General features: G+C 37.5%; 1 protein-coding gene across 1 annotated transcript; it reads left to right on the top strand.

The window, feature by feature from the left end:
* Nucleotides 1-86: 86 nt before the first annotated feature.
* On the top strand, nucleotides 87-24,698 carry HNF4G (hepatocyte nuclear factor 4 gamma). The gene is made up of 10 exons (XM_032784743.1): nucleotides 87-204; nucleotides 3,769-3,940; nucleotides 8,334-8,428; nucleotides 12,668-12,774; nucleotides 17,241-17,396; nucleotides 20,438-20,525; nucleotides 22,999-23,151; nucleotides 23,307-23,543; nucleotides 24,037-24,159; nucleotides 24,580-24,698. Exons 1-10 carry the CDS (start codon nucleotides 87-89, stop codon nucleotides 24,696-24,698), a joined length of 1,368 nt encoding a protein of 455 aa, XP_032640634.1.
* Nucleotides 24,699-25,397: the final 699 nt, after the last annotated feature.

Raw genomic sequence — 25,397 nt, forward strand, 5'->3', positions numbered from 1 at the left:
ATCACTGATTGCTAACAAAACAGAGTAGATCTCATCATTCTGCATTTGTACTCTCGAGTAGCTTTCATTTACTGTTTTCCCATTCAATGATGAGGCTGTCAGAACCAGTATTGGACATGGATATGGCAAACTACAGTGAAGTCTTAGATCCAACTTACACTACTTTGGAGTTTGAAACTATGCAGATTCTGTATAATGGCAATGGTGAGTTCTCATCTGCTCAGTGATGCAAAATCAAGCTATGAGTTAACGGAAAAAAAGTAAAACTAGGTAATGCTGTAAGGTGCTAGTTAAATGTTTTATTAATAGAGCATTTGGGCAGGAGGGTTAGGGCAACAGATCTGCTCTTTTACACTTCATCACTAAATCTAAGTTAATAACATAACTTTTTTATGTTAAAGAAAATAAAATACCAGTTATGTGTAAGAAAGTATGTGAACTCCACTGTCATCAGTCAGTTAATCAAAGGAAGAAAAGGGTAGATTCAGCAGTTGTTTTTTTGCTTTTTTTTACTGTAAAACAAATGAATAAGTAGTATTAGCAGTTTGGGCATGAAGGTAGATTTTGTACATAACATTTAAAATGACAGAACAAAATTATCCAGAAGTTTGGGAAATTTTACCGATTGTGGAGAAAATGATCTCCTTGCTCTTGCTGTCTAGTTTCCAATTGATGGACTCATATTTTATTTGTATAATGTAATCCAGTCTTTCCAGATTTTATATATATATATATGTGAACCAGAGAGAGTTGACTCTGTACAGGTTAATGTTTAGCTGATAGAGGCGCTTGGTATTTGATGAGTGTAACATTTTAACTTAGGTTAGAATTGTTTATGATATGGGTTGTTATGCTATGGGTTTTTGTGACATTCAATTCATAAAAATATTGCCTCAAACATGTAGCATGCTGTATTTAACTTTACCATAACTGAATATTCTACCACAGACATAAAAGAAATTTTAGTCTTTGAAAGTGAATGTTTTAATTTAAAGTAATTACTTTAAAATTTAGAACTGAAATTCATTAAGGATAGAGAAAGCATATTTAGCACTAGGACAACAATTATTTTTATCTACTCTGAAACTATATACCCATTGCTACTGTTTGTAGTTTGTTTTTTAAAAGGCAGTGCAAATATTTCAGCATTTGTGGAAAAGTTCATTTGTATTGTATTTTGTTCCAAATAAGTCATGTGAAAAATGTTGATTCTGCATATCTCAGAAATACAATATAGAGCTTAAGTTGGCCTGTATAGGTGTGTCTTGAAACTTTTGTTTAGATTTTGGATGTTTCCATTACAATTTCTTTGGAGCCAGATTAGTGAACAGAAATGTAGATTTAATTACTGATTCTGCCTAGAAGAAGAAAAAATAACATGAAAGAAAAATTTCCTCTTAAGTGATTATGAGGCTTTAAAAATGGTTACTTGAGCTTTAGATGGTTTCTCCATTTACTCGGTTTAAGAAGGGGGATTTTCTTGGTAATTAATTATTTTTGCTTAAAATAACTCTTACGGATCTGTTAAAGGTGTGTACACACACACACACACACAGGGAAGTTAGGCCAGGGAAGTTTATATTAGTAATACTGGTGTTTGAATTATGCAGTGAAAATTATTAGTTGGCAAATTTTAATTCATATTTATTAAATGTAGTCTTATTCTGATTGCAATTCATTTATGAGCTTATTTTAAGTAACTGTAAGAATCAGTTTAAAAGACTGGTCTTGTGGATAATGCACTTATGGGGACTCAGGAGATCTGGTTTCAATTCGCAGCTCTGCTGTGTATTTCCTCTGTGAACTTGAGCAAGTATCTTACTTGCTTCACCAGAGCCACATTCTGTTGGCACGTACCCTTCTGTCAACATTGAAATGCTTCACAAAATTGAGTTGATTTCACCAGAGTTTTATTTCAGATGAAAGCCCCGGGGGCACGGGGGATTGGGGGAAAGTTTTGACAAAGTTGAAACTAATTATTTCAACATTTCTGGAATAAAGCATTTCCAAAATTTTGCATTACTCATTGTAATACAAAATAAAAAGTCAATATTGATATGAAACACTTTGATTTTGCCTAAACTAAATGTTTTGATTGATCCAAAATGATTTTGTTCAATTTTGGCTTGCAGAGAATTTTGACATATTTGTTTTTCATTCCAAATCAGAACAAAGCCAGATTCCGAAATCCTGAAATCCTTTGCAAACTGGAACTTCCAACCTCCGCTCAGTTCCACTCTTAATCTCTCTGTCTCAATTCCCTGTTTATACAATAGAAATAATGCTTCCTTTCTTGTGTTCTTAGCTATTTGTCTATTTAGAATGTAAGCTCTTTGAGATGGGGTCTATATTTTACCTGATGTATGTGCAGTATCTAGCACAATGGGGCTTCAGTCTTAGTTGGAGCCTGTAGATGCCACCATCATATAAATAATTAATATTAATAGTAGTTTGCTAAAAAAAATTATCCTATGGGTTGTTCATAAACTATTCTGTAACTATTTGTGATATATGATTGAATGTTGAAGTGTTTCTTCTTCTTGACTGGATGATTGAAAATGTAGACAGGAGAATCTTCTTTTTGTATAACTACACACATATACAAAGAATAGCAATTTTGCAAATATTCATCTGAACAAAAACCTTCTCCCAAATAGTGAATAAAAAGAGAATGAATGTGGTAAAACCATATGTCCATTCTGTGGTACTCAGATGTCTCAAATTATAATATATGCAGATGTATCTATCTCATAGAACTGGAAGGGACCCTGAAAGGTCACTGAGTCCAGCCCCCTGCCTTCACTAGCAGAACCAAGTACTGATTTTGCCCAAGATTCCTAAGTGGCCCCCTCAGGGACTGAACTATTCCTCCCAATTCAGGTGTGGCACAATCCTCCACTGAACTATTCCTCCCAATTCAGGTGGTATGTCTGTGTGCACACAGAATTTCTACATCAGGGGTTCTCAAACTGGGGGTCACGACCCCTCGGGGTCATGAGGTCATTACATGGCGAGTTGCGAGTTGTCTACCTCCACCCCAAGCCCCACTTGCCTTCAGCATTTATAATGGTGTTAAATATATTAAAGAGGGTGTTTAATTATTAGGGGAATCACACTCAGAGGCTTGCAATGTGAAGGGGGTTGTCAGTAAAAAAGTTTGAGACCCACTTGTCTACATCAACGTTGCATGAAACTCTTCCTGTATGGAAATAACACTATGTCAACCTTCTCCAATAATTTTTTCATGAAGTTTAATTCAGAACTTTTTAAAAAATACATGTGCCAATAATAACTGAGATTCTTTCCAGGAAAGCAATGATGATAGCCAAGTATTGCTATGTCATATGAATTAATTTATGGATGTTTTACCAGCTGACTGAAAAATGTTGTTTTGTACCAATGTCCCTCTTAATGATTTCTGTTAGCAAGGATATTTAAGTAGTTACACACAAATAGAAAGTTAGGTATTTCACATACACTTTAACTTTCAAACCACTTCTTTGAATCTGCAATAGTTTGGACAAAAAGTATTTCTTGTTATAAGCATCATAAATTCTGATAATCAGATGTGATGGGTTTGAAAGGATTCATTAGAATAACAACCAGATGTAATTAGACATGCTGTCTTTGTATGATCTCTAAATGGTAAATGCTAATTAAAAGCAAAAAGGCCAGTTAAATCTCCATGTGAGTGTAAATTAGTCATGATGTTGTATTCGTTTCAGGTTTTTAACCATAACTGCATATGTTGTTCTTGTCCCTCATCAGACAGTTCTTCAGCAGAACCACTCAACATGAACACTGCAGACAATGGAGTCAGTGGTCTTTGTGCAATATGTGGAGATAGAGCAACTGGCAAACATTATGGTGCCTCCAGTTGTGATGGGTGCAAGGGCTTCTTTAGACGCAGCATAAGGAAGAGTCATGTCTATACCTGCAGGTATTTGAAATATTCAGCTTGTGGAACTTAATTCATCTGTAATTTATACAATGGATATTTTCTTTTTTTTCCAACTGAATAAACAATACAGTGGACAAAACGTATGATTGTTGGTTTGTTAATGTAATGGAAAAAAATCACTTTCCTACAAATCACTGAAAAGAATTGTTTACAGCCAACACACACACCCCTGTTTACCTGTCTCTCATGAGGAAAGTCATACTCATTGCTATGAAACTCTTTGTTACATTTAAATGATGTGTAGACAAAACAATAAAAATAAATATTACAAGGTATTTAATAAGCATCTAGATAATCACCTTTAAGATAGTATCTTTTAGAATGACCTACCTTGATTCTCCACTAGAGGCAAGTTTTATCACGATTACTTTTTGGTATTGACTATTCCAGTTACCAGCACCAAGTGAAATACAGCAGGGCAGATGCTCAGATGGATTACATTGGGATAGTGCTAGACTAATTTATACCAGCTAAGGAACTGGCTCACTATTTTTTGTATGTGAACATATAGAGAATTTCCTAAAAAAAAATAAATTTTTTTTGCAGGGTTTGTGATAAGCAACATTTTGGAGATTTCTCAGTGAATATTTGGTTTTCTCTGCTGAAGGACAGTTTCTAAAGAGTGCTTAAGACTCAAAAATCCTGATCCGAAGAACATACAAGAGATAACTTCTCTGTAAGGAGCTTTGTGCTGCTAGAAATGGTGTTCTACTGTTCTTCTAATCACACCGTACTTTTCCTGTGCGGTGTGCCAAACTGTATACAGACTAATAGGGAGACATCCTCTGACCTCCACTTGGGTGGTTGTCTGCCCAGTACTTAGCTGAACTACACCTTCCAGCAGTCTCGAGCTGTTGAAATTCTGGGACCAAATTTTCTGTTTTCATTTGCAATGACAGCAACTTGGTTCTTGTTCTACAAATATTGCTTTCCAAAATTATTTTGTCCTGTCTTGAGGACCATCAGACTCAAAGAAACATTTGCTTCCAGGCCCCTCATTGTCTATATGCTCCCTGTATTAATCAGAGTTCCCCACTGTTGTTTTTAAAGGGCTGCCAGATTCATAGAAACTCTAGGACTAGAAGGGACCTCGAGAGGTCATCGAGTCCAGTCCCCTGCCCTCATGGCAGGACCAAATACTGTCTAGACCATCCCTGATAGACATTTATCTAACCTACTCTTAAATATCTCCAGAGACAATTTATTTCCAGTGTTTAACTACCCTGACAGTTAGGAACTTTTTCCTAATGTCCAATCTAAATATCCTCTTGCTGCAGTTTATAGCCCATTGCTTCTTGTTCTGTCATAGAGCTAAGGTGAACAGGTTTCTCCTCCCCGATGACATCCTTTTAGATACCTGAAAACTGCTATCGTGTCCCCTCTCAGTCTTCTCTTTTCCCAAACTAAACAAACCATTCTTTCAGCCTCCTTCACAGGTCATGTTCTCAAACCTTTAATAATTCTGTTGCTCTTCTTGGATCCTCTCCAATTTCTCCACATCTTTCTTGAAATGTGTGCCAGATCTGGCACAACTACTCAGCTGAAGCTAACCAGCGCAATAATAGAGTGGAAGAATGACTTCTCGTGTCTTGTTTACAACACAACCTGTTAATGCATCCAGAATCACGTTTGCTTTTTGTAACAGTATCACACTGTTGACTCATATTTAGCTTATGGTTCCACTATGACTCCAGATGTCTTTCTGCCATACTCCTTCCTAGACAGTCTCTTCCCATTCTGTCATGTTGTGAAATTAAATTGTTTCCTTCTAAGTGCGAGCACTTTGCATTTAGTCTTTATTGAACTTCATCCGGTTACCTAGACCATTTCTCCAATTTGTCCAGATCAATTGAAGTTTGACCCTGTCCTCCAAAGCAGTTGCAATCCCTCCCAGGTTGGTATCGTCCGCAATTTAATAAGCGTACTTTCTATGCAACATCTAAGTAGTTGATGAAGAATTGAACAGACCGGTCCAAACAGACCCCTGTGAACCTCACTTGTTATACTTTCCAGCAGGATTGGGAGCCATTAATAACCACTCTCTGAGTACGGTTATCCAGCCAGTTATCCACCCACCCTATAGTAGCCCCATCTAAATTGTATTTGCCTAGTTATCGATAAGGATATCGCTTGATCGTATCAAATGCCTTACTAAAGTCTAGGTATGCCACATTCACCGCTTCTCCCTTATCACAAGGCTCGTTTCCTATCAAGAAAGCTATCAATTGGTTTGACACAATTTGTTCTTTACCAATCCATGCTGGTTATTCCTATCACCTTACCACCTTCCAAGTGTTTGCAGATGATTTCTTTAATTACTTGCTCCATTATCTTCCCAGGCCAGAAGTTAAACTAACTGGTCTGTAGTTTCCTGGGTTTGTTTTTATTTCCCTTTTATAGATGGGCACTATATTTGCCCTTTCCAGTCTTCTGGAATCTCTCCCATGACTTTCCAGAGATAATTGCTTTAGTATACCTCCTCTATAACTCCTAAGTATTCTAAGATGCATTTCGTCAGGCCTGTGACTCTTGCAGCATCTAACTTTTCTAAGCGTTTTTAACTTGCTCTTTTTTATTTTCTCTTTCTAAACTACCCCCTTCCCATAAGCATTCACAATGTTAGACATTCCTTTCAGACTTCTCAGGTAGATCGAACAAAGAATCATTAAGCATCTCTGTCATTCAAGTTTCCTGTTACTGTTTTCTCCTCCTCACTGAGCAGTGAGCCTCCCGTCTTGGTCTTCCTCTTGCTTCTAATGTATTGATAAAATCTTCTTGTTTCCTTTATTCCCATAGCTAGTTGAGCTCATTTTGTGCCTTTGCCTTTCTAATCTTGCCCCTGCATTCCTGTTTTGTTGCCTATATTTCATCCTTTGTAATCTGACCAAGTTCCATTTTTTATATGACCCTTTTTATTTTGTAGGTCATGCAAGATTTGTGGTTAAGCAAGGTGGTCTTTTGCCACATTGTCTATCTTTCCTACCCCATCGGAATAACTTGCTTTTGGGCCCTTAATAATGTCCCTTGAAAAACTGCCACTCTCCTCAGTTGTTTTTCCCCTTAGTCTTGATTCCCATGGACCTTACCTATCACTCTCTGAGCTTACCAAAATCCGCCTTCCTGAAATCCATTGTCTCTATTTTGCTGTACTCCCTTCTACCCCTCCTTAGAATTGCAGACTCTGATTTCATTGATCACTTTTACCCAAGCTTCCTTACTTTCAGATTCTCAACGAGTTCCTCCTATTGTAAAATCAAGTCTAGAACAGCTCCCCCTAGTAGCTTTTTTCAACCTTCTTGAATATAAAAAGTTGTCTGCAATGCAGTCCAGGAACTTATTTGATTAGTCTGTGCCGCGCGGTGTTATTTTCCCACAATATTTGGACAGTGAAGTCCCCCATCACCACAAATCTTGGGCTTTGGATGATTTGTTAGTTGTTTAAAAAATGCCTCATCCACTCTTCCACTGGTTAGGTGCCGTAGTAGACTCCTAGCATGACATCACCCTTAGTTTTTTACCCCTTTTATCCTACCCAGAGACTCTCAACACTTCCGTTCTCCTATGTCCATCTCTACCTCAGTCCAAGTGTGTACATTTTAATATATAAAGGCAACACCTCCTCTCTTTTTCCCATCAATCCTTCCTGAGCAACTATACCCATCCACCAACATTCCAATCATGTGTATTATTCCCACCAAGTTTCAGTGACGCCAACAATGTCACAGTTGTATTATATTAGCATCTCCAGTTTCTTTCTGCTTATTACCCATACTTTCATATTTGTATATTAGGCATCTAAGATAACTGGTCTGATCTTGCCTCCCAGTTTTGCCCTGACCCTCCTTTCTCTCTGCCATTATAGCCCATGCTCCCTCTTGTTTCCGACCCATCTCCCAGGTCTTCATGTTCCCCACTTATCTGTGGGCTTTGCTATTGACTGCCCTCTGGCACTCTCTTCTTTCTTTCTCTATCCTCAACAAGGCTGCCTCGAACCCCTTTCCAGAATACAGAGATCTCTGCTACTCATGCTATCATTTGTTTAAAGCCCTTTTCATCAACGTCTTGTGTCTTAAGACTTCTGGCATAAATTATGGGGTTTTTTTAAATTTAAATCAAATATTGACTATTAAATACCATTATTCATGCAAAATATTTGCTGTGATGATGAAAAAGCTAATGATATCTTGCCCATTATAAGAAATTATTCTTGCCAGATGTACAGGTGGAAAACATTTTTCAAGGAAAAGATCAGTAAAGGCTGATAGTTTGAGACATGGTTTTTGACAGCCCCCATTAATTGTTGTCCCTCTTGCTAATAAGGACTGTGCTTTATTAATGCTCTAATATATTTACTCTTTCTTGTATGTGATAGATTCAACCGACAGTGTGTTGTTGACAAGGACAAGAGGAATCAATGCAGATACTGTCGTTTAAAAAAGTGTTTTCGAGCAGGAATGAAAAAAGAAGGTAATAGATATATTTATTACTTGACGTACAAAGAAAAATAAACACAATCTAAATGAGTGTTAAAACTTAGTATAAAACTAAAAGAATGTCACTTTAGAATAACTCAATGAATAGATAACTCCAGTGCCTTCACAAAGGAAGAGTGATTTTACTATTATATGCTTCATTTATGTTTTTAAGTTAATAAATTTGGAAGTTATAGTATTTTTTGCCTATAACAAATTAACAGATTCAGAACTAGTTTTGCAGATTAAATCTATTTTTATAGTATGCGAATCCTAGTGTAAAGTCCCAACACTTCAAACATTGTGAAAATCTGAAATCAGACCTAAGTTTGGAATCCATAAATTCAGGAATGTTCAGTTTTGGAATTTTGGTTCTACTCGTTATAAAGATATGAAATTTGTGTTCAGGATTTTGACTGGTGACTGCCTCTAGTGATATTTTTCAGTATCAATCTGCTAACTCCTTAATTCAGTTTAAATCTTGGAGGTGCATAAATCAGAAAAAGGTGTGTGTGTGTGAGAGAGAGAGAGAGAGAAGTTCTCTGGTTTTGAGGTCTTTAAGGTGACAAGAAATTTTTGCAATTTTTAAAGATACACTCTGCTTATTCAATGAGATAAAATGATATAAATTAAAAGTTCATGATATTTGTTCACCTAAAATACCAAATATGCTCTAACAACAGATGGCTAAACTATGAGAACATTTTTTTCAAAATAGACCTCTTTAAGTTTGTGAAATATTAGTGAAATTCAAGCAATTTACTGACTGAAAAAAAATGTTGCTGCCCAGATTTTCACATTTCAAAGTTGGTTGCTTGTTATTGCTCATACAAGCCAGGTGGAACTGATTATGGTCTCTGAGTTTACCCGATGTGGTCAAGGGGATTGACAGAAGCTCTTTGTGACTCATTTTCTCAGATGGGGTGGCTGCACTTTCTGTGCTTTTACTGAGTCAGTCAGATAATAAAGTTCTGGCGACAACAGCAGCGAGTAATTCAGTGCTATTCTCCTCTGTAACGGGAATGTGGGATTGTCCCTTACAGACTATCCAGGAACTGATGGGGTACAGTGACTCTATGTGGCAGTTTCCAAGCTGGAGAGGGGAATGGTCCTTGTATCAAAGTGAGGGTAGCCGACAACTGCAAGAAGACAGCACTAGCAAGAAAAAACATACTAGTTTGGAGTGCCATGGGAGAGTCTATCTCAGGTCCTGGTTGGGAAGGGATCATTGTGTAAGGACAAAAGAGTACATGGCTTGGTTGGGATCCCGTGTATGTTCAAATAAGCAGTTAAAAATGGAGCCTTTTGTGGTTCCCACATTACCAGACTTACGTTTATTGTGGTGAAACTGTTTTACAACCTTTTTTGACATGTTTTTTTTTTATCCATCATAAGGCCAGTTTACAGCACGACTCTGTAACTTTACTGTAATGAAGTGGGTTTAGAGTGTGCTTCTGCAAGTACCTTATTAGGGTAAGAGTAGTTTATTGTGTGGTCCTATATTTTTTTGGCTTCACTAATGGCAAAAATTTTTGTAGGCGAGAGATTGGAGAGGATTAAATGTATTTTCTTCTTGCAGTCACATGGTGAAATTCTGCTCTTATTTACAGTCATAAATCTAAAATAACTCCATTAAGTCTGTGGAGTTGCTCTTCATTTATAGAGGTATAATGGTGCAGAACTTGGCCTCTAGCATTCAGACCATTAAATCAGTAGTGCTTTGAATATACTGTGGGATCCTTGTAAGAAAAATGTTGATTTATCTGTTGTGGTCCTCAACATTTTGCAAAAGGCAGAATTTCAAGGACATTCAAACCTTATAAAATGAATAGATTAAAAAATGTGCATAACTTTTTTCACCGATTTTTACACCATTTTTCCTATAAAACATATTGGCCCTTGTTCTCCACTACATCTGAGCTATGCTGATTCAGAGCTGCCCAACTGCAGCATAAATCAGAACTGGAGGGATCCTATTCTAAATGACACTGTGTGCTGGTGGTATATGGTCCCGCTCATCATAGGAGGATTGAGCAGAGATCAGTTTAGTCACATCCTCAGCCTGCCCTCAACATGTCCCCTTCCCCTCATTATGCCAGAGGTGGGGGAAATCAGCTGATGGAGGCTACACTATCAGCTGATGGAGGCTACACTATTAAAGTCAATAGTCCTACACTACAATAGTCCTACACTATTAAAGATTTCCCCTACAGCGGGAATTTTCTGCTCGGAATCTCCAGCCTGCTTAAAGATGCTTTAGCCTAAGTAAGCCTAAGTAAGCAAAGAATCTCTATTGGACTGGTGAATTCAGCCCATTGAATCCTGTACATATGCAATACAAAGGTATTTCTCTTTGATTCTGCAAGTGGCCCTGTCACCCAGTGACTGGCCCTTGCAAGAGGAGATGGGGCCAGTCATCCTTGTGCTATAATTAATTTGCTGCTTCCCAGCCTGAGGGGGCAGGACTGGACAGCCAGGTGATACCTTAATGGACACCTGGGACTTATAAAAGGACTAAGACAGATCTGTCAGGGTGTTAGAACCACAGGAAGTGGGAAGGCTCTTGTGGAAGGCCCTGAGCCAGTGTCTGCAGGATGCTGGGTACTGCAGGGGAACCAGCCTTGATGGCTCGCGAGTGCTCTATAGTAGAGTGGGGAAAGATTTAAATGTAGCTTAGAAAGGGGCTGAAAACAGGGCCCAAAGGGTAGGCTGAAGTGAAGCCCTGGAAGGCAGAGAAACCGTTTTGGTTTGTTTAGGACTTTTTAGTTTGAACTTTTGTTACCATTGAAGGGGTTATATTTATTTGTGACTTGGGTGGAGAGGTAAGCCACACCTCCAACACAGACTTGTGTGGGGATGCTGAGGAGACCCATCTTGGGGAAGGAAACTGAGGCAGGGAGAGTACTGGCAGTGCTATGCTCAGCCAGCAGGTGGCATGCTAACATCTAATTTTAGTATTTGACCATCAGTGTCTTGCTTCTTCTGGTCTCATGTGATGTTGACATTATTTTAATTAATTTTGTATTTAGTACTCTACTTTTTGAAATACTAAGTGAATGGGCATTGTGTTCCTCCAATTTAAAAAAAAATCCTATTTCTTGTTTCATCTCTACATGAACATTTAACTCTTAGTGTTTATCATTGCAAGACATTTCTTATTATGGCTTAATATGAGGCCCATCAGTAAATGTCCTTGGCAAAAAAGCTAGTGTACCTCTGGAATAAAGTGTGTTCATTTATCATAGAAACTACAGGATATTGTGCAGTGGAGAAAGAGAGTATTTTACTGAAGCCTTTCATGCTGCAACTGAACCAATGTAATGCAGATTCCCCCCCTCAAAATAACAAACACATGATTGGAAATAAAACTGCTACTCTTAAAAGATGATGAGATTCCTAGTGCAATAAAGAAAGATGTTGATCAGCACAATGCTTGTTCTCTTCTTGGCCTAACCTTGGATACAATTTGAGATTTTGAGAAATCTGATTGATAGTTTTATTTATCCTCTTCTTTCCTGAATTAAAAAGTAAGCCTTGTTACTTAATAAGCCCTGTCTGTGCTCATTAAGGTTCCTTATCCAAAGCCCTTTATACACCTTTCCTAGGCCTCATGAGACCCAACCCACCTGCTTGGAATATTTTTGCTTCGTTAATGTTCTATAAAATGGCAGGAATTGAATGTCCCTAAGGAGGAGCCCAATATTACAGGCTCAAAATTACTTTACTAATGGATTAAGTTCATTATTCACTCTTGTTTCAGTGTTTCTCACAGGAAAGCATGAGCAGAGGTATCAGAATTTCTATGACTTAGACATTCTGACAGTAATTGTTCTGTAAACCTTTTGACCTAACTCAACAGGACTGGGATTTCTATATCATTAGGCTTCATTAATTAAGGAGAGAGGAGGGGCCAGCCAATCAAATTACAGAGTATTGTTGCGTTCAAAGTAGAAAGTATGCAAATCTACTGTAATAAAGCCAATCATAAAAATGCTGTGTCTAACAACAATTAGAATTGAATAATTTTAGTGACAAACAATATTATATGAATAAGAAATGTACAAGATTTCTTGTCACTCTTTCTTTCTTTCTCATGACTCTTTCAGAGCTGAAACTTCAAGGTCCTCTTTGGATGTCATACCTTGTGATTCATATAGTTATATAACAGCCCTTTGGAATTATGTTCAACCACACTGCCTACCAGCAAATAAATGACATGATTATTCTTTTCTAGCTGTGCAAAATGAACGGGACAGGATAAGCACAAGAAGGAGCACATTTGATGGCAGCAACATTCCCTCTATTAACACATTGTCGCAAGCTGAGGCTCTTTCTCGGCAGGTATAGTGATCCACCATGAAGTTATTTAACACCCTTTTAGATTTTTTTCATAGTTAAATAGCTCCTATTTTTCATTGTATAAAGAACAAGTATTGAGACCAACATTCTATCTGCTTCCAAAAATGCAATCCAGCTGCTTCTTCCTAATATAAGAATCAATAATAAAGAACATACATCTATTTCTGATGGTAAAGCCAGTAAAGAAGGTCACTTAAGAAAATTCATCTTGTGTTAGGTACAATATGTCCCAGTTTTCTTCCTTAATATTGCTTTATGATCCCCTTACTTTCAAATTAAGTACTGTCTGAAGCAGTTAGTGACATCTATCTGGTCCTTGAGGCTGGATTTTCAATGGAGCTTAACAGAGATAAACGTCTAACATCCAGTAAATGCCAATAGGTGCCTAACTCCCTTAGTTAGGCTCCTTTGAAAATCACAGCTTTAATATTTGGATTTCATAAACCCTAAAAAGGTTAACAAAAGGGGTCCAAATGCTGAACCTATTCACATGCTTTTGAACTCTCTTTGTCTGGTTTGAACTACATTTTCCTCTGGTTTCTTTTTTATCCAATCAATTGTTGAGTAGAACAGTATCCACTGGTTTCCTATAACTCAAATAAATCCAAATAATTGATTTCACACTCCCTTACCTCTTAGTAACTTACTCAGGGGGCAACTGCTGCCATCTTTACTTCATGATTTCATGCTGACTGTTTTATACTGAGTGATACATCCCGAAAAGTTTTGTAATCTTGTCCTTAGTCAGCAGCTTGTGCATGATGGAGCTGTCTCTAAGAAATACCCATGAGTTGTAAAATTTCTTGGATCCTTCTTTGTTCCTTATTAAATGAAAGAATTAAATTAGCTACCTAATACTACTATGCTGGTATGAATGGGCTACTGGTACTTTGGTACTAAATCTGACTCTAGTAGTCAATGAAAAAGCCTCTTCAAAGGTACTTGCATTTCCCTTATTATTTTTTAGAATGTTAGGCTTTAAGTAACTTTTAGCCAGGCCTGGTGATGTGTTGTATTCTTATTGTACAAATTAATTCATATTTCAAACTCATGTTTACAAACAAATAAACTAATATTTCTCCTCAGGCTCATGTTCAGAAGCCACGGTGATGGGCACCTTAAAAATACGTAGGCAGACAAACAAGTAAACGAAGATAAATATTTAAGGATAATGCTTTCTCCTTCTTTGGTAGATACTGAGCTGAATAATTACAGACAGCCCTGGAGCAACTTATGTTAACAACCTCAAACTCAGGGAAAAGTTCTCACTTCATCTAACCCATACCTCATGGCTTCTCCTTTCTCCATAACGTTCTGAACAAAAGCGCTAAATCCAAATATCCTTCACTTTGGAAAGTTTGGGTCCAAATTTTGCAGCCTCATGCCCATCTCTATTTGTGACAGACTTCCAATTATGTCAGCCTAATTAATGGTTAACTTTCTGTTTGGGCTCTAACTTTTAGCTGTCATCCTAGGCGTCTCAACTATCAGTATGTTAAGAGCTTGATGCAGGAGTTAGAGTGAAATCTTGTGGCCTGTGTTGGGCAAGAGATCAGAGTAGGTGATCATAATGGTCTCTTCTGATCTTAAAATCTAAGAATAAGCTGTTTTCCTTAGTAATTCTTTGAACTTTGTTTATAGTAGGTACACTTATGTGTTCTTATAGTCCTTTAATCATTGACAAGTGGTACATATTGCATGAATAAAAGTGTTTTCTTAAATGGCTTCCTACTAAATATCCATTCTGTTTGCTTTTCTCCCACAAAACTGGGAGATAATTGTCTGATTGAATTCAGCATATATTCCCCATCTAGAATTTTCCTCTCTAAAGATTAAATATTATATTTTGATCATTTGATATCTATATTTCCATAACATCTAGAGGTCTCTAAGAGAATCAGCTCCACAGTTTGCTAAGCACATCTGAAGACACAATCCTGCCCCAAAGAGCTAAAAAGTGACACACACAAAGTGTGAGAATAAGGTGCCAGATAGCCTCATGTGACCCTCAGTCAAACATGTGGCAAACTTAATATGGGCTTCAGAGAGAGATTTGAAGGAGAAGAGGGTAGGGTAACAGGTTAGTTGAGGGAGAGTTTTCACATGTAAGAAGCAATGAGGAAGGCACAAAGAAGTTTTAATCCTTTTCCTTTTAACTTCAATGATTTCATTACTTATACAATAAATGGTTCCAGGAGAAGCAGAGAAAAGCATGTCTCCTTTGTCCCAATCCCATAGGAGCTCCTGTGCCCTAAATCTGCAGGGTTAAAGCTCTACCACTGTGGAAGGTCCAGGTAGGAGTGAGGCTGAGTAGCATCTGCCTTCCCTCAAACCATCAGTGATACAGTACCACAAGATAATGCTCACCCTGTCAGCATTATTTGTCCTACTTACCCCTCCATGCTATATGCTAAAAAAGGAGGAGGTTGGGACAGTGGACAATGGAGAGAGGAAAGGTCATGGTAGCATAGCCAGGAGCTGTGACACCTCTGGGAGTGCAAAGATTCATATACTTTAAGGCCATAAGGAACCATTGTGATCATCTGATCTGACCTCCAGCATAACACAGGTCTTAGAACTTGACCCAGTAATTTTTGCAGCAAGCCTCTAACTTTTCTTTGTGCTATAGCATATCATTTAGACAGACATCCAGTCTTGATTTAAAGACGTAGAGTGATGGAGAATGTACTATGTCCCTAAATAAATCATTTTGATTGTTAATTATCCTCATTTTAGAATTTGCAGCTTATTTCTAATCTAACTTCAGCATCCAACCATTGGGTCTTGCTAATGCCTTTTTCTGATAGATTAAAGAACCATCTTCTGCTGGTTTGTAGAACACTTAAATGCTTCTTAACCTTCTCTTGGACAAACTAAATAGATTGATCTTCTTAAATCTCTCACTATAAAGCATGTTTTCCAGACTTTGCGACCTTCTTGTGGTTCTTTTCTGAACCCTTTCCAATTTTTCAACATTCTTTTTGAAGTTAGGACACCAGAACTAGACTCAGTATTCCAGCAATGGTCTCACTAAGGCCATATGCAGAGGTTACCTTCCTAATGCTAATTGATATTCCCCAGATGATGCATGCAAGAATTGTATTCACCCTCTCAGCTACAGCACTGGATTGGGAGCTGATATTAAGTTGGTTATCTATAGTTTTGACAGAATTCATTTAAAAAAAATGCAATAGAAGATTGATGTTTATTTTTCAGCATTCTTTCCTTTTTTGTTGATTTACAGTTGCAGGAAATTTTGGAGGAGTCAGATAATGGAGGGTGGGGACTGGTGGGGGGGATGGTTCCACTAATAATTACTGAATGTCAGTAGACACTGAAATTCAAAAAGTTAAAGCTTTATAACTTTTAAAACACAAATAGTATTATAATCCTTATATGCTTAGTTATCTATCGCTACACTGTAGTCCTAATGAGTTTCATTATATTTCAGGATATCAAGTTATGTGGAAGCATCGGGCCTTAGCTCATAAACCCAGCCTCTTGTGAGCTCTGCAACATAGTGGGGTTTTGGTAGTTGCAGTGTTAGAGACCCAAATCCTTTTCTCCCTCCTTGGTAGTGAAACCACACTGCCCCCAACCTCCAAAGGGGGAGAGTAGCGAGAGACTCTGCGTTTTGAAACTCAATTGCCTGGTTCTTGTGCAGGTTTTTCTAGCGTGATGGATGCCATAGGTCTAAGTGAGAGAGTTTTCCTAGTTTCAGCCCTACTTTTGTCTTCAGCCATCTTGCCTGTATTGCTTAATAGCAAGTTTAGTATTGTTCCTTTCCTTAGAAAGTCATTAAGGATTTCACGATTTGGCTCAGCGATCATGCAAAAGCTTTCAAGCACCAGGCCCAGAAAGATTCCTCTCTCTGTGTTTCACAGAACACTGTGCACTGCAGGTGGCCTTATATACACTGATATGAGTACATTTTCTGAAACATCCCCAGCTTCTATCCATACTGGTTTTCATCATTACAAATCTTTCTGCTTTAGGCATTTAAAAAGCCTGTTTCATCTTCTAGAGTTAATGATAGTTATCTTTTCACTGAAAATACATATTTCCCTTTTATCTTTGTGTGCCTAGAACTGTATTACATTCCCTTCCCAACCCTTTCTTTCTAAAGTGAGGTAAATGTCATCCATTTTAAAGGCCAAAAAAATTAAATTAAATTAAAAATGCTATAAATAATAGTCATCTCTTCGAATGAGAAGATCTTGTGAAAATATAACAATAAGAATCCCATACCATACTAGTAACATTGAGGGACAAAAATTATCATTTACATGCATATTGTCAGGGAGTTTGGCAATAATGTGCATGCTGGCTTCCATGTGTTTTGCTTAAATATACTTCTAGCCAGTGGAAACATAGTAACAAATATGGAATACTAACGTGGTGTATTTTTTTTGTTTCATTTTGTTTTTGTTTTTGTTTAACATGGCTAGATCCCCGTCTCGAGCCCTGGTGCTAGTACTGACATAAATGTAAAGAAAATTGCCAGTATTAGCGATGTGTGTGAATCTATGAAGCAACAGCTCTTAGTCCTTGTAGAGTGGGCTAAATATATTCCAGCCTTCTGTGAACTACCATTGGACGATCAGGTACAATGCAAATGAACTGGAGAATAATGATGATTCTCCTCCTGTTACAGTCATGTAGAAATATTGTGTAACAATTCATTGTTTGCCCTGTATGCTAGATCTCAGTTTTGAAGCAGATCTTGAGACATCACATAAAGAGATAGTAGAGGTTGAAGGGTGCTTCATATGTTGGAAAAAAGGATGCAGATCCATGAACTGAAAATTTCAGAAACAATATTTTGCAGTTGTTGGAACCAGAAACTTTAAAGGCATGCCAGAGTTAATAACAACAGTTAAAAAAAACCATCCAACCTTTCCTAACAGTTGGTTTATGTTCAGCTGCAACTGTTTGTGAAGACTGAGGTGGCTTGTTACTTAATTTGAAGCAGTTTCCTTATCCTTGCAAGAAATATCAGTTTTACAGCCTCGAGAAGAAATCAAACCTATATTGATGCCAAACCATAGAAAATAATTTGCTGTTGAATATAATATAATAAAATATCCAAAATTACATTTATAATGTGCTTATGTAAATTTTATTCTAAATTGACATGTAAACAGTGCTTGAGTTCTCTTTAGGGACAAAACATCATCACCTTGGTGCCATGCCAGATATCTGTTAGCTTTGGGTGAAATGTCTAAAGTGAATTTAAACCCCAGGTCTTCATGTTGTAATAGACATTACCAGGGGTATATGTAGGAATTTAAATTTGACCACTTTTGGAGGGGCATGTTAAACACACACATATTATACAGATTAATATCAACACATGCATTTATATCACCATTTCAACAAAAATCCGTGCGCCTTGGAGCCATCTGAATAAATGTATCAACAAGTACTTGGCTGCAATGGAGTCACAGAAATCCTCCAGCCCTGGGGCTGCGGCGGGGAGAGGGAGCTTCTCCAGCTCCAGGCCCAGAGGAGCGCACTCTCACTGCCACAGTTCTGAGGCCGGAGGAACTGTCAGCTCCTGCCATGGCCCCAGGGCTGGAGAAGCTTGCTTTCTCCTCTGCACTCCCAGGGCTGGAGGAGGTCTTTCTCCCCACCATGGCTCCGGGACTGGAGGAGCTGTCAGCTCCTGCCTCAGCCCCAGGGCCAGAGGAGCTCTCTTTCCTGGCCCCAGCCCTGGGGCCAGAGGAGTTCTGTGCCCTCCGCTGATTATCAGTGCTTGCCCCCCCTTGTGTATGTCCCTGGATATTTCTGTCACCAAGCAGTGGTTGGGAGGTTAACTCACTGCTAAGAATGCCCTAATTTTGGTCTTTTAAACTGTAGTTTAAAAGATCCTGTAAAAATGTCATTGTGGAATTCCTCTTTACTGTCTCCTCAGTGTCAAACGTTCTCTGTTTGTAGTAAAAAGATATGAGGGGGTTCTCTCAGCACTGCAAACCCAGCCTTGTATCTGAGAGTAAAGCTGGGGACATTCCTCCTCCTACATCTTTTCAGTAGTAAAGGTGCTGCATACCCTTTCAAATTATTGCTTCAGTGACACCTGTGCTTACTTTGGGTTTGCACAAATGTAGCAAACAATTCCGTTGATGATATAGAAGGAAGAATGGAATCAAATCAGTCTTCAGTTGTGTGGGCACTCTAGGGGCCACAGATGTAAGAAGCAATAAAACTTGCTTTCATCACTCAAGCTGATATGATGGAACAGGAAAAAGAACAGACCTGGTGACTAAGAACATACCAACTTTACACTTTTCAGAGTATAAGTGCACTTTAGAGGGTCATTAGTCAATAATTTTATGCTGAAAATTTGACCTACAGTATTTAGAATATAAAGTGAGAAATATTGCTCAAACTCCAAGGAAAACCTGATACTTTAGTTTTAACTTCTCAGTAACAATGGTTATTACTTTTGTATGATAACCTCTTGCTAATTGGCAACTAGCATTTACTTATCAAATAAGCTTCCTTGTTTTGTACACTTTCTTCCTGACCTCAGAGTCAACCTGGTTTATGAACAACAAGGTAAACAAAAAAATGTGTTAGCTCTGTTAAGGCTGAGATTCTGAAAGCTTTCTAATTTGGTTGCTCAGTTCCCTTAGCTGACTTTGAAAATCCCAGCATAAAAATCACAAGAGAAAAGTTAATGTTTGCACAATGGAAACAAACAACCCCCTGAAGAAAATAGATTTAATTGCCAAGCTTCTAAGATGGCATTATAAACAATGAAATGTAAATAAAAATGTAAAATGATAAACTAGTGAGTAAATTGTTTGTTTAACTGCTTTCCTGGTATGCATCAGGTTTCTTCTTTATTGACTATCATAAAGAGATCTTCTATGTATTTTGCAAGAATATCATTGTCTGTATTTCATAGTGAAACTGGCCTGTTTGACAGCAAAATGGAGTACTTTTCTGTTGTTTTATTTTCAGTTTTGAGCATGGTATTTTTTCTTTTATTTCAGTTATCTCAATACTTCAGAAGAGAAGTATTTTTAGCAAAATTGGTTGAATTACCCAGTAATGCACTGTCTTCTGAAAGCTGATAGGTGGGCCTGCTATGGCACTAGGAAAATTGTTCTAAACCAAAAAAAATGTCCATAAAGCTGGCTTTGTGGCGGAAAAGAACCATCTCAAATATCTTTGTGTTTTACTGGATCAGGCTGAACAAAATACTGTACTGGATGTTGCAAAATTCAGGATAATCAGTTATGATAGCCTTCCTGCCACTGGTTCCTTCCATGTTGACTTAAAATCCAAGAACAAGCTTTATATAAAAGGAAGTGGAAACTATGAAGTGCACATAAATGTATATAATGATAAACTATTTGCAAAATCATATTGTGTTCAAAATTCAGTTTGTACGCATTGCTAAGTGATAACAGTGACAAAGTTACACAGTTTAACTCAACTACATTGAAATAGTAAGGTTTTGTTATAAAATGAACCATGTACCTTAAAAATTACTTGTTGCAGTCTGAGTAGTGTAATTGCAAGCAACAGCACTCTGATGCCTGCTGCAGCTGATTCATCTTGACCACTACAGATAATCACATATTTACGTAGATGTTATAATCCATGTTGTTATTTTATGCGGGTTCCTCTTTTTAAGGTTGCCCTGTTAAGAGCGCATGCTGGGGAACACCTCTTACTTGGAGCAGCAAAACGATCCATGATGTATAAGGACATTTTACTTTTAGGTAAACATTTATTTTGTTTTAATTAATAATTACCATGTTATAGTTCACTAACAACCATATAATCAGTATCCTGATTCACAGTGTCCTCATTTAACTGAGACAGTTGCCACAGCACAATGAGTGCCATGCACTCTACTGTCTTTAAACACTGCACTGATGGCATACCTAAACACTGTACTTATGGTATGCCTACTATATTGTCACATGCCAGTTTCAGCAAAAGCAGATGTAAAGTCCCTTAAAATGGATGCAGTCCTTCTGATACCATAAACTTACACCCACATAGGAAGTCCTTGCCAAACGGATCTACTTACTTTGGTACCCTGTGTGGCAACATTGACCCATGTCACAACCCACCAGCGGGCTCCATCTGTGCCAGTACTTTGGTTTTCTTTCAAGGAACTCTCTAGGTGTCTGTGGACAGAAGCACCTAATGCAAGCCAGGAGTATAAAGTGTGTAAAGTATAGGGGCAGTCCGTCAGCCTTTCTTTATAAACTTTGTGCCATTATGTGTAGGGGACTTTCCACTGCCTGCTATGCCCATTCTTGGGGTCTGGCTATCTGTGGCCCAATATGACTCATTTTGAGTATTATTGTACCAACCCTAGCATCCAGGGAATGAAGAGTGCTTGCTCTAGAGATGCTACTCACATTAGAGGATCCTTCCTGTTCCTGTTCCAATTTTTTTCCTGAGTGCAGTTTTACTGAAATAAGCTACCTAGTTAAGTGTAAAATTGACTCATCGTACCCATTAAGTTACTAAAGATATAAATATTTGCTGTATGCTTGGGACACTTAGGTAATGAGCAGAACTGGTGTAAATGAAAATGGTGGTTAGCATGATGAAGGTAATTATATGCCACAGAAAGGAACAATTTAAGACCAATTTACTACCCCTAGCTACCCTAGCTCTCTGAGAGAGAATTCTGTATAGGTGGTGATTCATTGACCTAGCAGGAAATTATTATCAGCTTTTGTTCTTGACAAAACTCTTGCCCTTGTATGTTATTCTCACAGGTCATTTTAGTATACATATAACTTTTGGCCAGAAGTTAAAGAAAGATGGATTGCCGGTGTGGGCTGGTTTTCTGTCTCTGCTAAAAGCAGGAGAGTTTCTCCTTCTCTCCCTTGTTTAGGTGAGGCTTTCTCTGCTTCTCCTCAGTTGGTGAGTTGAGGACTTGTCAGGCAAGAAGTATCCGAAGTGGAAGCCGTCGAAGGTGTTTCTTGGATGGGAAGTTTCTGGGTTTTGCCCCTAATAGATGTAGCAGAAGCACTTGCCTCCCAGTAAGGATGGCCTCCATCAGCCTTCTCTGAAGGAAGATCTACTGTCCCTCTACTGATGATTTTGACAATCTAGCCCAGAATATGACTCTTGTTGGGAAGAGAAGGTTTTGCAACAAGTTCACCCCATTTAATACCTTATCAATTTTCTTTATAAACATAATCCCCTTACTTACTCCAAATATTCTGCCTGGCAAGCCTCCAAAGAATTCCCTGCTTGGGTAAAATGATGGAAAAAAATATTAATTTTGTGTAAAGATTAAGATATCTAAAATATCTTAGCCAACAAAATGGATCTGTTATTCCTTTAAATCAATGTGCACTACATACTACCCCATATCAATACAACACAAGCATCTGCTACTACATTACTTCATCATTCAAAAGCTACATCTTATTTTGTTTCTATTCAACTATTTACTCCTATTAACGTCAGTGGGGCAAAGATTTCACCTATTAACTTTTTCTTACCAGAATATGCTCAGTAGCCTCTTTAGTGACTAAACTAGTTGAAGATTGTAAATTCTTCAGGGCAGAGACTGTGTCTTTGTTCTGTGTTTTATATAGTGCTTTGCACAGCGGGGTCGTGGTCCATGACTGAGATTCCCAGGATTTACAGTTGTACATATATATAATAAAGTATATGCGATTATGCTACGATAAATAGTAGCAGTCTGTTAGGAAGCTGCAAGTTGTTCCTCTCGTTCTCTTAGAAAGGTTTAGAATTCTAAACCAAATAAATTAGAAGTGGAGACTTATATTTTTTACAATGAATTTGAATTTAAATAATTATGAGGACCATGTTTTCAAAGTGGCCTCTTTCTAGCGTCTAAAATAGAACACTGAATTTTCCTAAGATTAATTGCCTGTGCCAAATCTAATGTGTCAAAATGGACTTCTGGGCCAAAACTATATAGTTAGATGGTTAATTGGATAACTCCTCAGTTTGTGCACACAAATAGGCCTCGAACCTGCAGACACACTAATCATAACTACGCATATGCGAATACTTAGGCATATAAGTACCTGCAGGATCAGGACTTTGTTTTGCACATATGCTTTCCTTGTAAAGAAACTTAGTTTTTCAACATGAAAAAATCTGCAAAATTAAAAATGGTTTGGTTCACCTGGGTCTGTAAATTTAAACCTTTGTGTAACATCAGTCCATATTCTGGTATTTTTTCTCCTCAAGGTAACAATTACATCATCCATCGCAACAGTTCTGAAGTTGAGATCAGCCGAGTGACAAACCGGATTCTAGATGAACTAGTCCAGCCATTCCAGGAAATTCATATAGATGACAATGAGTATGCTTGCTTGAAAGCAATTGTGTTTTTTGATCCAGGTACATTTTCCAAAAAGTCTTTCAGATTTAATGTATGAATACACTGAAATTAACGTTTGGTGATGTAACATTCATTAACAGTCTACATATTGCACAAAGAATTATTCACTAAAAGAATATGCTTTGACTTGAAGAATTTTTTTCATTTTTTCAAGATGCAAAGGGATTGAGTGACCCATTAAAGATTAAGAACATGCGGTTCCAAGTCCAAATCAGTTTAGAGGATTACATTAATGATCGTCAGTATGACTCCAGGGGGAGGTTTGGAGAACTTCTGCTTCTATTGCCTACCCTTCAGAGCATCACTTGGCAAATGATTGAACAAATACAGTTGGTCAAACTGTTTGGAATGGTTAAAATTGACAGTTTGCTTCAGGAAATGTTACTAGGGGGTAAGTGTGTCATTCTTTTTCTGTGATATTCCACCTTATCAACCTGATAGGCACTTTGGAAAAAGTATCCTCCTCCCCACCTCACCAGGCTGCTCAGACTTACTCCAGGGGACTGGATCAGTGTCAATTTGGGGGGAGCGTTAAAGTCAAGATAACATGGCTAACTGTCCTGTTTCCCCACCTCCAATGTGTATTGTATGTTCCTCAGCCGTAGCTGAGTACCTGGACATACAATTCCCCAAAGAGACAGACCAGGAAATCCTTAAAAATATTGTAAGGATGAAATCCGTTGTTAATGCAACCCAAGCAGTGAAAAAAAATGTCATACTTATTATGGTTGAAGTCTTGTTAAATTGTTTAATGAATACACAAAAGGCAATTATTCAAATTGCCAATCAAAATATTTGCTCTAAGGGAATGTAATTATTGCTGTGTAAATCACTAGCAGCAACATGTTCATTCAAATTGATATGTGCTCTTGTAATTTTTGCAGGTACATCTAATGATGCCAGTCATCTTCATCATCCAGTACATCCTCATTTAGCTCAGGATCCATTAACTGGCCAAACTATTCTCATAAGTTCAGTGTCTGCTCCTGTACATACAGAACAGATCTGTAAGCAATTGCACATTATCTTTCTATCATAACATCTGACTGTTATGTTTAGTTAACTGGCAAATTCATTAAAATGGTGATCTGTCAAAGCTAGTGTATACTTCTTTCATCACAATTTCTGAGATTTAAATAGTAATGAATTTTTTTTAAAAAAAAGCACACAGACAACCTCCTAAGCAATACATTCTGGTTTGAGTTTAATTTAAAACACACGACACTGTTTTGATATTACCGTTGGTTACAAATGTGGATTTTTAAAGGTGAACAATACACAGGGATTCTGATAGTTAAAAATGAATATTTACCTTTAGTGACTAATGCAGATACTTTTTTAGGGTACAGTAGTATGTATGTCATAAATATGTATTTAGATTGGTCAAGAACATAATAATGCATAGTTTCCTCTCAATTCTTTTTCAGCAACTCCAGAAACTCCATTACCTTCCCCTCCGCAAGGTTCTGGACAAGAATACAAAATGTCTACAAACCAGACTACAGTCATAACACAGCAATCAATTTTAAAACAAAAACCATTGTGATAATTTTTTTTATTTTTATTTTTTGTTTTCTTTTCTTTTACATGCACTATATAAATTGTTAGGACACCTGGATGGTGGAAACCTCAGGATAGCAAATTAGGCCACTCCTTGACCCAAGCAAGTACAGGGGGCTGTTCTTATAATTCTTCTGTTTCAAAACTCAGAAAGCAAGGTACACTATTACGAATGATGAATTCATTGTTCACTTGGGGATACTGGTTGTCTTACAGCATATGTATATTTTGGTAATGCCTTTGGATCATTGAATTGAACAGGTTCATTTTTATTTCCCATTTGTACTTGTCATCTTAATATTGTTTATTTTAGATCTGTAAGTAATTTCTTCATTAAAATGTCACTTGGAACTAATTGTGCTTGTTTAGCTGTGAATGGTAGAACTTAAGACATGGATTAACACAAGCCAAGAGTTCATAAATAACAAAAGAGCAGGTTGTTAAATAAAACAGACATATTACATTTACAGTGAAAATACATAATGGATAGGAGGGTCTGTTTCATTAAAATAAATCCTAATGTGCGGATACCAGGATCTTGAAGTATGACTATACCACAAGAGTTAAATGTGTTGAATGGTAGCTGTCATGTTTACCTATCAGTTTATGTGAATATGGTAAAATGAGAGAAACCACAATGTGCAGCTGTGCGCTAAAAATGAAACATGGGTATAGGGAATGACTT

The sequence above is a fragment of the Chelonoidis abingdonii genome, chromosome 2, assembly GCF_003597395.2.
Source record: "Chelonoidis abingdonii isolate Lonesome George chromosome 2, CheloAbing_2.0, whole genome shotgun sequence".
Taxonomy (NCBI): domain Eukaryota; kingdom Metazoa; phylum Chordata; order Testudines; family Testudinidae; genus Chelonoidis; species Chelonoidis abingdonii.